The following is a 14,861-nucleotide window of genomic DNA, read 5'->3' as shown; positions in this document are numbered from 1 at the left end:
CAAAGACTGCTATAATCCCCCAATTATCTCTTTCTCTCTCTTTCCTCCCCTCTCTTTCTTTACCTCTCTCACTCCCTCTTTCTTCATCTCATCCTTTCCTGTCTCACTCACAGACATGGATACCCCCTTGAAGTGGACGCCCAATTTTTAATCCCTCACTCCCATTCCTTTTCTCTCTCTCTCCTCTAAATCCTTCTCACACAAGCAAACACCACTTTCAAGAAGTCCCTCAGCCCCCTCCTCTTTCTTCCCCTTCTTTTCTCCCTCCCACTCTCTGTCACAGCTTCCCACACACTGAGGTGGGTCTTTGGCATCCTCATGCACCCTCTCTCGCCCTCTCTTCTCTCAGAATTCTTATAGCTCAGGATAGCGATGAGGTTAGCTGTGCTCTGCGTGTGCGGGACCCTGCTGGCCTTCTCCACGCCCCCTGGGAACTATGCAAACCTCAGCAAGGGAGACTTTAATTGGGGTACAGAATCTGTGAGCTGCTTGGTAACTATAAAGCCTGCAGGGAAGTGTGGGGGAGAGGGGATGGACGAGGACGCATGCCCCTACCGAGTGACCTTGCCACCGCTGGACGTCATGCTGCCCCGGCAGCTCAGGGAATTGGAGAGGACTGTGAAGGAGGTGCAGAGGCTAAAGGAGACCGTGGAGCAGCTGAAGAGAGCCTGCATGGAGTGCAGGATAAGCCAGATGGAGCGGGAGAGAGAGAGGCTGGGGGACAGAGAGAGGGAGAAAGAAGAGAAGGAGAAGGTGAGATTGGGAGAGAGGGAGAAGGAGAAAGAGGGGAAGAAGGAGTGGGAGAAGAAGACAGAGAGACAGGGAGACAGAGAAAGGAAGATGGAGATGGACAAGGAGGGAGAGGAGGCAAGAGACAGGGAGAGAACAATTGTGGAAGAGAGAGAGGGAGTGGAGGAGAGGGCCAGGGAGATTGAGAGCAATATTGTTGAGATAAGAAAGAGAGAACGGGAGAAAGAGTGGGAGACAGAGTGGGTGAGGGAAAAGGAGAGAGAAAGAGGGGGAAACAGGGAATGGGGGATAGAGAGGGAGAAAAAAATAGAGAATGAGACCAAGAGAGAGGAAGAGGAGGGAAGGGAGACAGAGATGGAGAAGGATAACATTTTAGAAGGGGAAAGGGGGAGAGGGGGAGAGATAGAGAAAAACAGGGGGAGTGAAAATGAAAGAGAGAGGTTATGGGAAATGAAGGTGGAAACCGAGGAGAGTCAGGGGGATAAGGTAAGGGAGAAGGATCTGGAGCGTGAGAGTAGAGAGAAAGAAGAGAGAGGGTGGGGAAATAGGGAACAGATCGAGGAGAAGGGACAACATCAGGTGGAGATAGAGAGGGAAAGGGAGGGGAAGATAGAGAAAGATAGTGAAAAAAAGAAAGAGAAGGAGAGGCAGAGCCAACATCCTTGGCAAGGGAAGAAGACCCAGGGAGAGAAAGAATGGCAGAAGAAGAAAGAGAGAGAGAAGCAAACCCCGAGCCACAGACAGACAGAAGAAAAGAAAGAGAATCAGCGAGAGGAGACAGTAAAGAAGGTAGAGAAAGAGGTAGAAAAAAGAGTCCAAAAAGTGCAGAGACACAGCATAGTGGTGACGACAGATGGGTCAAGTGATAATCAGGACATAGCCTCAACTAGCCCAAGCACTGGTTTGACACAGGGCTCAATCCCCAGACCTCACTCCTCAGGACCAGACCAAACATCCACCTCCATCTCAGGCCCTGCCACCAATCCCAGCCCAGGATCTAGATCAGATGGTGCCGGTGGATATATTCCAAGTCCTTCCTCCAGCTCAACCTCTAGCCCAAGATTTTCTTCCATCTCCAGCACAAGGAAATCAATTCTTAACACAAGCTCAAGTCAAAGGACCATCTCCTCTTTACCTCTCCAAGGAGCCACCAGGTCTGACCCCATCACAACCCCAAGTTCAGGCACCAGCTACAGGACTGACAGAACCATCCCAAGTATCAAAACAAGCTCAAACCAAACAACCATCAGCTCATCAAAAAGGATTATTAGCCCAAGAAACAGACCTTCCCAGAAGCACAAGCCCAAACAAACTATCCAGGCCATCAGACCTGGCCTTAAACCCATACCACCCATCCTGACTAGGTCCTCCAGCCTCAGCTCACGGACCACCACCACCAGCTCCAGCACTGCACGGACAATGACTGACAAAAACCCAGGACCCAGCCCAACAATTACCAGGTCATGGTGGAACCCAAGGCCTAGCACAAAGCCAAAATCTGGGCCACAGCCCAGACCAGGCCTAAAGCCCAGTCACAGCATAAAGCCTAAAGATGAACGAAAACCTAAACCAGGCGAAAAGCCATTCTCAGGCCTAAGGCCTAAACCTGGACCAAAACCAAAGCATGTCCTAAAGCCCAGGCGACCCAGCCCAACCAGCTCCTCCAGCTTCAATCATAAGACTGCTTCCAGAACTGGCTCAACTTCAACCACCACCACTAGCCTTAGCCCTGGAATCAGCTTTACAAGACCCAGTCTACAGACCACTAAGACAAGTACCAACCAAAACAGCACCACACTGGGACACTCTTCAGCCACCACCACTAGTCCTAGCTCAAGGATTACCAGCCCAAGCTTCAAGATGACTAGTTCCAGGCCTGGGGCAAGCAGTAGCAATAGCCCAACTCCAGGAACTTCAACTACTGCTCAATCTAGCCCTAGGGCCACCAGTCCAAGCGCCAGAATTGGGTCCTTGTCGACCCCCAGACCCGGTCTAAAGCCAAAACCAGGTGCAAAGCCTATTCCAGGCCCCAGAACCAAACCAAAGCCCATACCATCCAGCTCTGTCCCAGAGATCACTCACAGACCTGGCTCAACTCCAGACAACGGCACAAGTCTCAGCCCAAATATCACCAGTCCAGGATCCTATATTACCAGCTCCAGCCAAAGGATTAGTAATACACGCCATAGTCTAGGGAGTCTTAACAGCACAACGCCAAAACACTCTCCAGCAACCACCACTAGCCCAAAGACTTCCAGTTCATGCATCCAGACTAGCTCTTCCAGCTCAAGTTCAACTCCAGCAATTACAACCATCACTAGCAGCAGCCCAGGAACCAGCTTCACTAGCCTCATCTCAAGGACCACCAGTACCAGCTCCAGCCCTAAGATGACATCTGCCCAAAACCTTGAACACAGCACAATGAATACCAGACCTAGGATTAAGCCCAGACCTGGACTAAAGCCCAAACCAGGAGCAAAACCCATTCCAGGCACCAGACCCAAACCTGGACCAACACCAAAGTCTGTCCTAAAGTCCAGACGACCCAGCTCATCAAGCTCTAGCCCAAATACCTATCCAAGAACTGGCTCAACTTCAACCACCACCACTAGCCTTAGCCCTGGGATCAGCTGTACAATACCCAGTCTACAGACCACTAAGACAAGTACCAGCAAAAGCAGCACCACACCGGGACACTCTTCAGTATCCACCACAAGGCTTAGTCCAAAGACTTCCCGTTCAAGCATCCCGACCAGCTCTTCCAGCTCAAATTCAACTCCAGCAACTACAACCACCACAAGCCGCAGCCCAATGACCACCAGTACCAGTCCCAGCCACGAGACAACATCTGCCCAAAACCCTGAACCCAACACAGTGACTACCAAACCTTGGATTAAGCCCAGACCAGGCCTACAGCCCAGACTAAAGCCTAAACCAGGCACAAAACCCATTCCAGGCCAGAGACACAAACCTGGACAAAAACCAAAGCATGTCCTAAAGCCCAGACCACCCAGCCCAACCAGCTCCTCCAGCTTCAACCCTAAGACCACTTCCAGAACTGGCTCAACTTCAACCACCACCACTAGCCTTAGCCCTGGAATCAGCTTTGCAAGACCCAGTCTACAGACCACTAAGACAAGTAGCAACCAAAGCAGCACCCCACTGGGACACTCTTCAGCCACCACAACTAGTCCGAGCTCAAAGATTACCAGCCCAAGCTACAGGACAACTAGTTCCAGCCCTGGGGCCAGCAGTGCCAGAATTGGGTTATTGTGGACCCATAGACCTGGCCTAAAGCCAAAACCAGGTGCAAAGCCTATTCCAGGCCCCAGAACAAAACCTGGACCCAAACCAAAGCCTGTCCTAAAGCCTACAACATCAAGCCCAACTGGCTTTTCCAGCTCTGTCCCAGAGATCACTCCCAGACCTGGCTCAACTCCAGACAACGGCACAAGCCTCAGCCCAAATATCACCAGACCAGGATCCTTTACTACCAGCTCCAGCCCAAGGATTAGTAATACAAGCCCCAGTCTAGGCAGTCTTAGAAGTACAATGGCAAGGCACTCTCCTGCAACCACCACTAGCTCTCGCCCAAATATTTCCAGTTCAAGCATCCCAACTAGCTCTTCCAGCTCAAGTTCAACTACTGCAACAACAACCACTAGCCGCAGCCCAGGAACCAGCTTCACTAGCCTCAGCCCAAGGACCACCAGTACCAGTACCAACCCTGAGACGACATCTGCTCAAAAACCTGAACCGAGCACAATGACTACCAGACCTAGGATTAAGCCCAGACCTGGCATGAAGCCCAAACCAGGCACAAAACCCAAACCAGTTACAAAACCCATTCCAGGCCCCAGACTCAAACCTGGACTAAAACCAAAGCCTGTCCAAAAGCCCAGACCACCCAGCCCAACCAGCTCCTCCAGCTTCAACCCTAAGACCACTTCCAGAACTGGCTCAACTTCAATCATCACCACTAGCCTTAGCCCTGGAATCAGCTTTACAAGACCCAGTCTACAGATCACTAAGTCAAGTACCAACCAAAGCAGCACCACACTGGGACACTCTTCAGCCACCACCACTAGTCCTAGCTCAAAGATTACCAGCCCAAGCTTCAAGACAACTAGTTCCGGCCATGGGGTCAGCAGTACCAGTAGCCCAACTCCAGGAACTTCAACCACCGCGAGATCTAGCCCAAGGACCACCAGTCCAAGCACAAAAATTGGGTCCTTGTGGACCCATAGACCTGGCCTAAAGCCAAAACCAGGTGCAAAGCATATTCCAGGCCCCAGAACAAAACCTAGACCAAAACCAAAGCCTGTCCAAAATACCACACCATCAAGGAAAACTGTCTCTTCCAGCTCTGACCCAGAGATCACTCCCAGACCTGGTTCAACTCCAGACAACAGCACAAGCCTCAGCCCAAGTACCACCACTCCAGGCTCCTGCACTACCAGCTCCAGCCCAGGGATTAATAATACAAGCCCCAGCCTAGGGAGTCTTAACAGCACAACGACAAGACACTCTCCAGCAACCATCACTAGCCCAAAGACTTCCAGTTCAAGCATCCCAACCAGCTCTGCCAGCTCAAGTTCAACTCCAGCAATTACAACCACCACTAGTCGCAGCCCAGGAACCAGCTTCCCTATCCTCAGCTCAAGAACCACCGGTACCAGCTCCAAGATGACATCTGCCCAAAACCCTGAACCCAACACAATGACTACTAAACCTAGGATTAAGCCCAGCCCTGGCATAAAGCCCAAAACAGGAGCAAAACACATTCCAGGCCCCAGACCCAAACCTGGACCAACACCAAAGGCTGTCCTAAAGCCCAGACCACCCAGCCCAACCAGCTCATCAAGCTCAATCCCAATGACCTATCCAAGAACTGGCTCAACTTCAACCACCACCACTAGCCTTAGCCCTGGGATCAGCTGTACAACACCCAGTCTACAGACCACTAAGAAAAGCACCAGCAAAAGCAACACCACGCCGGGACACTCTCCAGTAACCACTACTAGCCCTAGGCCGAAGACTTCCAGTTCAAGCGTCCCAACCAGCTCTTCCAGCTCAAGTTCAACTCCAGCAACTACAACCACCCCTAGCCGCAGCCCAAGGACCAGATTCACTAGCCTCAGCTCAAGAACCACCAGTACCAGCCCTGAGACGACATCTGCCCAAAACCCTGAACCCAACACAATGACTACCACACCTAGGATTAAGCCCAGACCTGGCCTACACCCCAAACCTGGCCAAAAGCCCAAACCAGGCACAAAACCCATTCCAGGCCCCAGACCAAAACCTGTACCAAAATCAAAGCCTGTCCTAAAGCCCAGACCACTCAGCCCAACAAGCTCCTCCAGCTCTAGCCCAAAGACCTATCACAGAACTGGCTCAACTTCAACAACCACTACTTGGCATAGCCCTGGGATCAGCTTTACAAGACCCAATCTACAGACAACTAAGAAAGGTACCAGCCGAAGCAACACCACACCGGGATACTCTTCAGCCAGCACCAATAGTCCAAGCTCAAAGATTACTAGCACAAGCTACAAGACTGCTAGTTCCAGCCCTGGGGACAGCATTAGCAGTAGCTCAACTACAGGAACTACAACCACCACTAGACCTAGCACAAGGACCACCAGTCCAAGCTCCAGAATTGGGTTCCGGTGGACCCCCAGACCCAGTCTAAAGGCAAAACCAGGTGCAAGGCCTATTCCAGGCCCCAGACCCAAACCTGGACCAAAATCAAAGCCTGTCCTAAAGCCCACACCATCAAGCTCAACTGGCTCTTCCCTAGCCGTCCCAGAGACAACTTCCATGACTGGCTCAACTCTAGACACCAGCACAAACCTCAGCCCAAATATCACCAGTCCAGGCTCCTTTACTACCAATTCCAGCCCAGGGATCAGCTCAAGGACCAGCTTCACTAGCCTCAGCTCAAGGACCACCAGTACCAGCTCTAGCCCTGAGACGACATCTGCCCAAAACCCTGAACCCAGCACAATGACTACCAGACCTAGGATTAAGCCCAGACCTGGCCTAAAGCCAAAACCAGGTGCAAAACCCAGCCAAAGTAGCACCACACTGGGACACTCTTCAGCCACCACCACCAAGCCTAGCTCAACGATTACCGGCCCAAGCTATAGGACGACTAGTTCCAGCCCTAGGGCCAGCAGTAGCAGTGGCCCAACTCTAAGAAATTCAACCACTGCTAGATCTAGCCCAAGGACCACCAGTTCAAGTGCCAGAATTGGGTCCTTGTGGACCCCCACACCCAGCTTAAAGCTAAAACCAGGTGCAAAGCCTATTCCAGGCCACAGACAAAAACCTGGACCGAAATCAAAGCCTGTCTTAAAGCCCACGCCATCAAGTTCAACTCCAGCAACTACAATTACCACTAGCCGCAGCTCAGGGACCAGCTTCACTAGCCTTAGCTCAAGGACCACCAGTACCAGCTCCAGCCCTGAGATTACATCTGCTCAAAATCTTGAACACATCACAATGACTACCAGACCTAGGATAAAGCCCAGACCTGGCCTAAAGCCGAAAGCAGGTGCAAAACCCATTCCAGGCCCTAGACCCAAACCTGGACCAAAACCAAAGCCTGTCTTGAAGCCCAGACCACTCAAACCAACCAGCTCATCTAGCTCTAACCCAAATACCTATCCAAGAACTGTCTCAACTTCAACCACCACCACAAGCTTTAGCCCTGAGATCAGCTTTACAAGACCCAGTCAACAGACCACTAAGAAAAGTACCAGCAAAAGCAGCACCACACCGGGATACTCTCCAGTAACCATCACTAGCGCTATCCCAAAGACTTCCAGTTCAAGCATCCCGACCAGCTCTTCCAGCTCAAGTTCAACTCAAGAAGCAACAACCACCACTAGCCACAGCCCAAGGACCAGCTTCACTAGCCTCAGCTCAAGGACCACCAGTACCAGCTCCAGCCCTGAGACAATGTCTGTCCAAAACCCTGAAACAAACACAACAACTGCCAGACTTAGGATCAAGCCCACACCTGGCCTACAGTCTCGACTTAACCTACAGCCCAAACCTGGCCTGAAGTCTAAACCTGGTCTAAAGAACAAACCAGGCGCAAAGCCTATTCCAGGCCTAAGGCCTAAACCTGGACCACAATCAAAGCCCATCCTAAAGCCCAGACCACCCAGCCCAACCAGCCTCAACCCTAAGACCAGTAACATAACTCCGACCACTAGCCTCAGCCCTGGGATCACAAGCCACAGTTGGCAGACCACGCGGACAAGTACCAGCCAAAGTAGCACCACACCAGGCTCCTCTCCAGGCACTACCACAAAGATTACTAACCCAAGCTACAAGACCACTAGTTCCAGCCCTGGGGTCAGCATCAGCAGTAGCAGTAGTGGTAGCCCCACTCCAGGAACTACAACCACTGCTAGACCTAGCTCAAGGACCACCCATCCAAGCTCCAGAACTAGGTTCTGGTTGACTCCCAGACCTGGCTTACAGCCTAAACCAGGCTTAAGGCCTATTCCAGGACCCATACCCAAACCTGGACCAAAGCTCACACCAGTCTTAAAGCCCAGACCACCCAGCCCGACTAGCTTCTCCAGTTCAGGACCAAAGACCACACTCAAACCCGGCTCAACTTCAACCACCACCACTAGCCTTAGCCCTGGGGCCAGAACCAGCAGTAGTCCCACTCCAGCAACTACAACCACCACCAATCCAATTATCAAGGCCAGCTCCTCCGCCACTAACCCCAGCCCATCAACCAGCTTTACTAGACTCAGCTCGCTGAGCATCAGCGCCAGCTCCGGCCATGCGACAAAGTCTGACCAAAATCCTAGACCCAGCCCAACGATCACCAGGTCCAAGTGGATCCCCAGACTTAGCACAAAGCCAGAATCTGGGCCACAGCCCAGACCAGGCCTACAGTCCAGACCCAGCCTAAAGCCTAAAGATGACCTAAGGCCTGAAACTGAACCAAATCCCAAACCAGTCCCAAGGCCTATTCCAGGCCTAAGACCCAAACCAAGACCAAAACCAAAGTCTGTCCTAAAGCCCAGACCACCCAATCCTACTAGTTCTTCCAGCCCCAAAATCACTCCCAGGCCTGACCCATCTCTTACCACTATCCATAGCCCAAGCTCCAATACTACCAGTTCAAGCTTCAGGACTACCAGCTTCAGCCCGGAGATCAGCATTACCAGCCCCACTCTACGTGACACCAGGACCAGTACTAGTCTAAACAGCACCACCAGTAGCCTTGGCCCAACGACCACCAGTCCAAGCATCCGGAATGGCACTTCCAGCTCAAGCCGAAGCAGTACAACACTGAGCTCATTTTCAGCAACCAGAATCACCACTAATCCTAACCCAAAGGTCACTAGTCCAGGATCCAGGATGAACTACAGAACCTTCAGGCTCAGCATCGGGACCAGCACCAGCGGTAGCCCAACTCCAGAACCCACAACCACCACTAACACTAGCTCAAAGATCACCAGTTCAAGAATTTGGACCAACTCTTCCAGCTCAAGCAGCAAAACAATCAGTCCAACTCCAGCAACCACAACCTCCATAAGTTCCAGTTCAAGGACCACCAGTATCAGCATCAGTCCTGAAACAAAGTCTGCCCAAAAGCTAGAACCCAGCACAACAACTACCAGACCTGGCCTAAAGCGTAAACCTGAACGTAAGCCTAAACCTGGCACAAAGCCCAAACCAGACCCAAGACCTATTCCAGACCGAACACCTAAACCTGGACCAAGACCAAAGCCTGTGCTGAAGCCCAGACCTGCTCCAAAGCCTTGGCCCAAAACTACCACCCAAGGTCCAAGGACCACTTCCTCCACACCTAGCACCAAGACATCCAATAGCCAAAGGACTATGACTGACCCCAGCCCACAAACGCCCACAAGCCCTGGCTCAAGAACTACAAGACCTAACCAACAAACTACCCTCAGCTCTAGCTCAAAAATAATCTCTAGCACTAGCTGGAAAATATCCACTAGCCCTGTCACAATGACCACTACTATCGCCAGTCTAAAAAAGACCAGCTCAAGGCAACAATTTAGCACAAGGCCTAGCCCCAAAACTACCACTACTAGTCCCATTCCATTGGCCAACTCTATCCATAGCCCTACAACCCCCAGCCCCGACTCCCCTACCCCCAGCCCCATACCGGAGTCTTCCACCCCCAGTGTGAGAGAACTGCGTGTGAAGACCAGCCAGGTATCTGCTAGTCTGAATGACACAAAGGATACAAGCGGAGGGCCAAAGGTCTCTCGAGGAGGGCATCCAAAGGTCCGTCCTGGGCTAAACCTGCTCACAGAGAAGGACCAGGTAGGCAGCAAGACTAACAGGACGGAGAACCAGCCTCAAAGCCCTGCACAGATTTCACCAGGAGGTAAGATAAATCAATTATATTTTACTTTACATGCTATTGTCTGCTATTTAAATGGAATTATGATAATTACATTGTAATTGATAATTACATAAAGTTTAGTTTGAGCTTTCTTACGGGTTCACTGAATCAAGCCGTGTTATGTATTATTTGGTACCAGGTAGCCTATAGTAGATAGCTACCAAATGTGTTGAATTTTTCAAAGCAAGATCCAGAAAGGCTATTCACTGTTATTAAGTTATTAAGATGCCATTTTTTTGGTAAACTTAATAGAATCGGGCTATACAAATACGGCACTACAAATTCTGACTACAGCCTACACAGATGTAGGATCTTCATTTGAGCCAGTTTGCTACAGCAGGAAAATAATCCTGCAGCAACAGGAAATTTTAATTATTATGTGGATTATAATTAATGGACATTTTTGTAGAGGTTAATACATTTTTCATAATGGAAAATCAAGTATGACACGTCTAAGTGGAAATCACAAATTACAAAAAGAAGCCTTTTTGAACCTCAAATACACTATAAGTTTTAAATGTCCTGCATTGCAGAAAAGACATCCTGCAACAGATTGATCAAATTAAGATCCCACATACAGTGGGGAGAACAAGTATTTGATACACTGCCGATTTTGCAGGTTTTCCTACTTACAAAGCATGTAGAGGTCTGTAATTTTTATCATAGGTACACTTCAACTATGAGAGACGGAATCTAAAACAAAAATCCAGAAAATCACATTGTATGATTTTTAAATAATTAATTTGCATTTTATTGCATGACATAAGTATTTGATACATCAGAAAAGCAGAACTTAATATTTGGTACAGAAACCTTTGTTTGCAATTACAGAGATCATACGTTTCCTGTAGTTCTTGACTAGGTTTGCACACACTGCAGCAGGGATTTTGGCCCACTCCTCCCTACAGATCTTCTCCAGATCCTTCAGGTTTCGGGGCTGTCGCTGGGCAATACGGACTTTCAGCTCCCTCCAAAGATTTTCTATTGGGTTCAGGTCTGGAGACTGGCTAGGCCACTCCAGGACCTTGAGATGCTTCTTACGGAGCCACTCCTTAGTTGCCATGGCTGTGTGCTTCGTGTCGTTGTCATGCTGGAAGACCCAGCCACGACCCATCTTCAATGCTCTTACTGAGGGAAGGAGGTTGTTGGCCAAGATCTCGCGATACATGGCCCCATCCATCCTCCCCTCAATACGGTGCAGTCGTCCTGTCCCCTTTGCAGAAAAGCATCCCCAAAGAATGATGTTTCCACCTCCATGCTTCACGGTTGGGATGGTGTTCTTGGGGTTGTACTCATACTTCTTCTTCCTCCAAACATGGCGAGTGGAGTTAGACCAAAAAGCTCTATTTTTGTCTCATCAGACCACATGACCTTCTCCCATTCCTCCTCTGGATCATCCAGATGGTCATTGGCAAACTTCAGACGGGCCTGGACATGCACTGGCTTAAGCAGGGGGACCTTGCGTGCGCTGCAGGATTTTAATCCATGACGGCGTAGTGTGTTACTAATGGTTTTCTTTGAGACTGTGGTCCCAGCTCTCTTCAGGTCATTGACCAGGTCCTGCCGTGTAGTTCTGGGCTGATCCCTCACCTTCCTCATGATCATTGATGCCCCACGAGGTGAAATCTTGCATGGAGCCCCAGACCGAGGGTGATTGACCGTCATCTTGAACTTCTTCCATTTTCTAATAATTGTGCCAACAGTTGTTTCCTTCTCACCAAGCTGCTTGCCTATTGTCCTGTAGCCCATCCCAGCCTTGTGCAGGTCTACAATTTTATCCCTGATGTCCTTACACAGCTCTCTGGTCTTGGCCATTGTGGAGAGGTTGGAATCTGTTTGATTGAGTGTGTGGACAGGTGTCTTTTATACAGGTAACGAGTTCAAACAGGTGCAGTTAATACAGGTAATGAGTGGAGAACAGGAGGGCTTCTTAAAGAAAAACTAACAGGTCTGTGAGAGCCGGAATTCTTACTGGTTGGTAGGTGATCAAATACTTATGTCATGCAATAAAATGCAAATTAATTATTTAAAAATCATACAATGTGATTTTCTGGATTTTTGTTTTAGATTCCGTCTCTCACAGTTGAAGTGTACCTATGATAAAAATTACAGACCTCTACATGCTTTGTAAGTAGGAAAACCTGCAAAATCGGCAGTGTATCAAATACTTGTTCTCCCCACTGTAAGTACAAAACCCCTATTCCTTTCCCCATTGGTTAAGATAAATTATAAACTTCTATTGAAACAGTGTAGCCTAGGTTATGGCAGATAACAGTGGAAATTGTGACTGGAAAATATATTGTTGTGAGTGGAACAATGTTGTTCTGGATTTTTTTTTTATATTGTTCAATCAACTTTATATCAGTGTGATATCATCTCCATTATAAATTATGAGGATTGTAACTCTGAAGTCCAAGCGACCTAAGGTGATGTTTAATGAGCCTATTATAATGTGGTGGAGGTTTGAGATCATCATCTTTGTAACAGATGTTGTGTGGTTTGTGGTTATTCTCTGTTAAATTAAGAATTTATATATGTGAGCATGTGCATGTCTGTGAGTGTGTGTGGCTTAAATAGGGATCAAGGTGCAACTGTGCAGAGCATGCTTTTAGGTCATAGTCAGCTTAAACACACATTGTTATTGATGAGTGGCACATATATCAAATAACAAATTAAGTGTCACACAAAGCTATTGCTAGCTTTTTATTAATGTACAAGGCCACTTTAAGCCAAGCACCTAAATATCTTACCGACTTAACTCTAATTGACATTTAACTGAAATCTGTTTCAGGGACATTTTCTTTAACATAAAAAGACTTCAAATTTATGGTAACCGATAAATCCTAGCTATTTCTGCATGATACAATCATATTCTAATCTTGTGTGTATAGTATCAAATGTGTGAAATATTGTATTTTGTTTGCAAAAAATAAAATAACCTTAATTTAACCAGTTTAGTTTCTGTAGGCCTACAGTAAGAACATGTATATTTGTGTTATGCTGCAAGGCACCTTTTCTTCAACAAGGATTACAGACTACTCCAATCTAATTTTCTCATTCCACTATCCTTCCACTCAACAGTTACCATGGCACCCAGAGACTGCTCTGACCACATGGCCAGGGGGGAGAGGAAGAGCAGAGTCTACCAAGTGACCCCTGACCCTAAGAACGGAACCATTGCAGTGTTCTGTGACATGGAGTCTCATGGCGGAGGGTGGACCGTCATTCAGCTCCGTCAGGATGGCAGTGTGGACTTCAACCGGACCTGGGCTGAATACCGGACGGGCTTCGGTGACCTGATGGTTGGGGAGTTCTGGCTGGGCAACGACCACATCCACCTGCTGACCCGAAACAGGGTGATGGTCCTTAGGGTGGAGCTGGAGGACTTTAACGGCATGATGGAGTACGCAGAGTACAGGCTCTTCCGTGTGGCTGGCGAGCGGCTACGCTACCGCCTGTCTGTGGGTGGGTACTCGGGCACGGCAGGAGATGCACTTCAATTTAGCAAGAGTTACGACCACAACAACCGGTTCTTTACGACTCCTGACAGGGACTATGACCGCTACCCTTCAGGGAACTGTGGGGCCTACTACAGCTCAGGTTGGTGGTTTGACGCCTGCATGGCTTCCAACCTCAACGGGAGATATTATGTGGGAAAATACAAAGGGGTGCGGAACGGGATCTACTGGGGGACGTGGCATAACATATCCACAGAGTACTACCCGACTAATGACAGACAATCTTTCAAGACTGTCAGAATGATGATCAGGCCAAGGGGCTATGCAAAGTGATCTACGGCTGGCTCCTCGGTTGGAGTTCTCAGTTGTTGCAATTCTCAAATAGGGGGGCCGGGGACCCCTATGAGGCCTCCGAGATTTTTCAATGGGTCCATGACAAAAGCAGGAAAAAGCAGATAAAATGCTCAATGTTAAAAATAAGATTTCTTTAGGGAGGAGCACAGTTTGATACGCAAATGGAAACATTCAGATTGTACTGCTGTTTCATATTTTGGGGGTTTATAATGCCTTTTGTTTAACAAGCAATTTTAATATATTCCATCATTTTATTTACTCTTTCAAATATTAAATCTCTGATTCAGGCGGGTCAACAACACCTAAATCTTAACACCTAGTATTAGTGGGCCTCGGAAAAGCCTGCTCTGTTGGTAAAATACTGCCACTTAGTGGTCTGAAACGAAACACCATGGTTTATGGTTTCAAATGGAACACTCAAACTGTGGAAAAGATGTTCAGAGTTCCTGAAGTAATTTATAAGATGTCTTCTTATTATCTATGTAAGGTTACAGTGTGAAAGAATTGTTGGAAAACGGTTTCATAGAAGTCTTTCTCCTGTGACGAGAAAGAGAAATACTCTTTGAGGAGGGTAATGAAGAGATGGACAAAATCTCTTAAATTGTACTGGAATGATTGACTGACGATTGATTGTTGTAATGTTTTTTTATTCTCAGTATTTTTTACGGGAAAAATTAAACGAGGTCAATAAAACAGAACTTAATTCCTTTGTTGATGTGTTCAGTCTCACCATGGTGTTGACTATACATATATAACTTGTAGACTTTCTATGCAAACCTCTCAGCTAGCACGTAAAGACTCTCCCTCCACAGGTATGTATCCAAATATCCTCTTTGCAATGGCCTTTGTCACGTAAAGTATTAAGAGCATAATTTACCGTCTAC

The 14,861-nt window shown here is 48.4% G+C and overlaps 1 protein-coding gene across 1 annotated transcript; it reads left to right on the top strand.

Moving 5' to 3' along the window:
- The first annotated feature begins 297 nt into the window (after positions 1–297).
- On the top strand, positions 298–14,675 carry LOC139540082 (mucin-2-like). Its single transcript, XM_071343635.1, has 2 exons — positions 298–10,147; positions 13,247–14,675. Exons 1-2 carry the CDS (start codon positions 373–375, stop codon positions 13,954–13,956), a joined length of 10,485 nt encoding a protein of 3,494 aa, XP_071199736.1. The 5' UTR covers positions 298–372; the 3' UTR covers positions 13,957–14,675.
- The last annotated feature ends 186 nt before the right edge of the window (positions 14,676–14,861 follow it).

Source organism: Salvelinus alpinus, chromosome 15, assembly GCF_045679555.1.
Source record: "Salvelinus alpinus chromosome 15, SLU_Salpinus.1, whole genome shotgun sequence".
NCBI classification, from domain to species: Eukaryota; Metazoa; Chordata; class Actinopteri; order Salmoniformes; family Salmonidae; genus Salvelinus; species Salvelinus alpinus.
Note: the sequence above shows the minus strand (reverse complement) of the source record. Positions and strands in the feature narration are given on the sequence as shown.

Bases quoted from the DNA above. Each gene is read 5' to 3' on its own strand.
- LOC139540082 (XM_071343635.1), top strand. From the start codon at position 373: ATGAGGTTAGCTGTGCTCTGCGTGTGCGGGACCCTGCTGGCCTTCTCC. The intron at 10,148-13,246 runs GTAAGATAAATC...TCCACTCAACAG, and splicing joins TGCACAGATTTCACCAGGAG to TTACCATGGCACCCAGAGAC.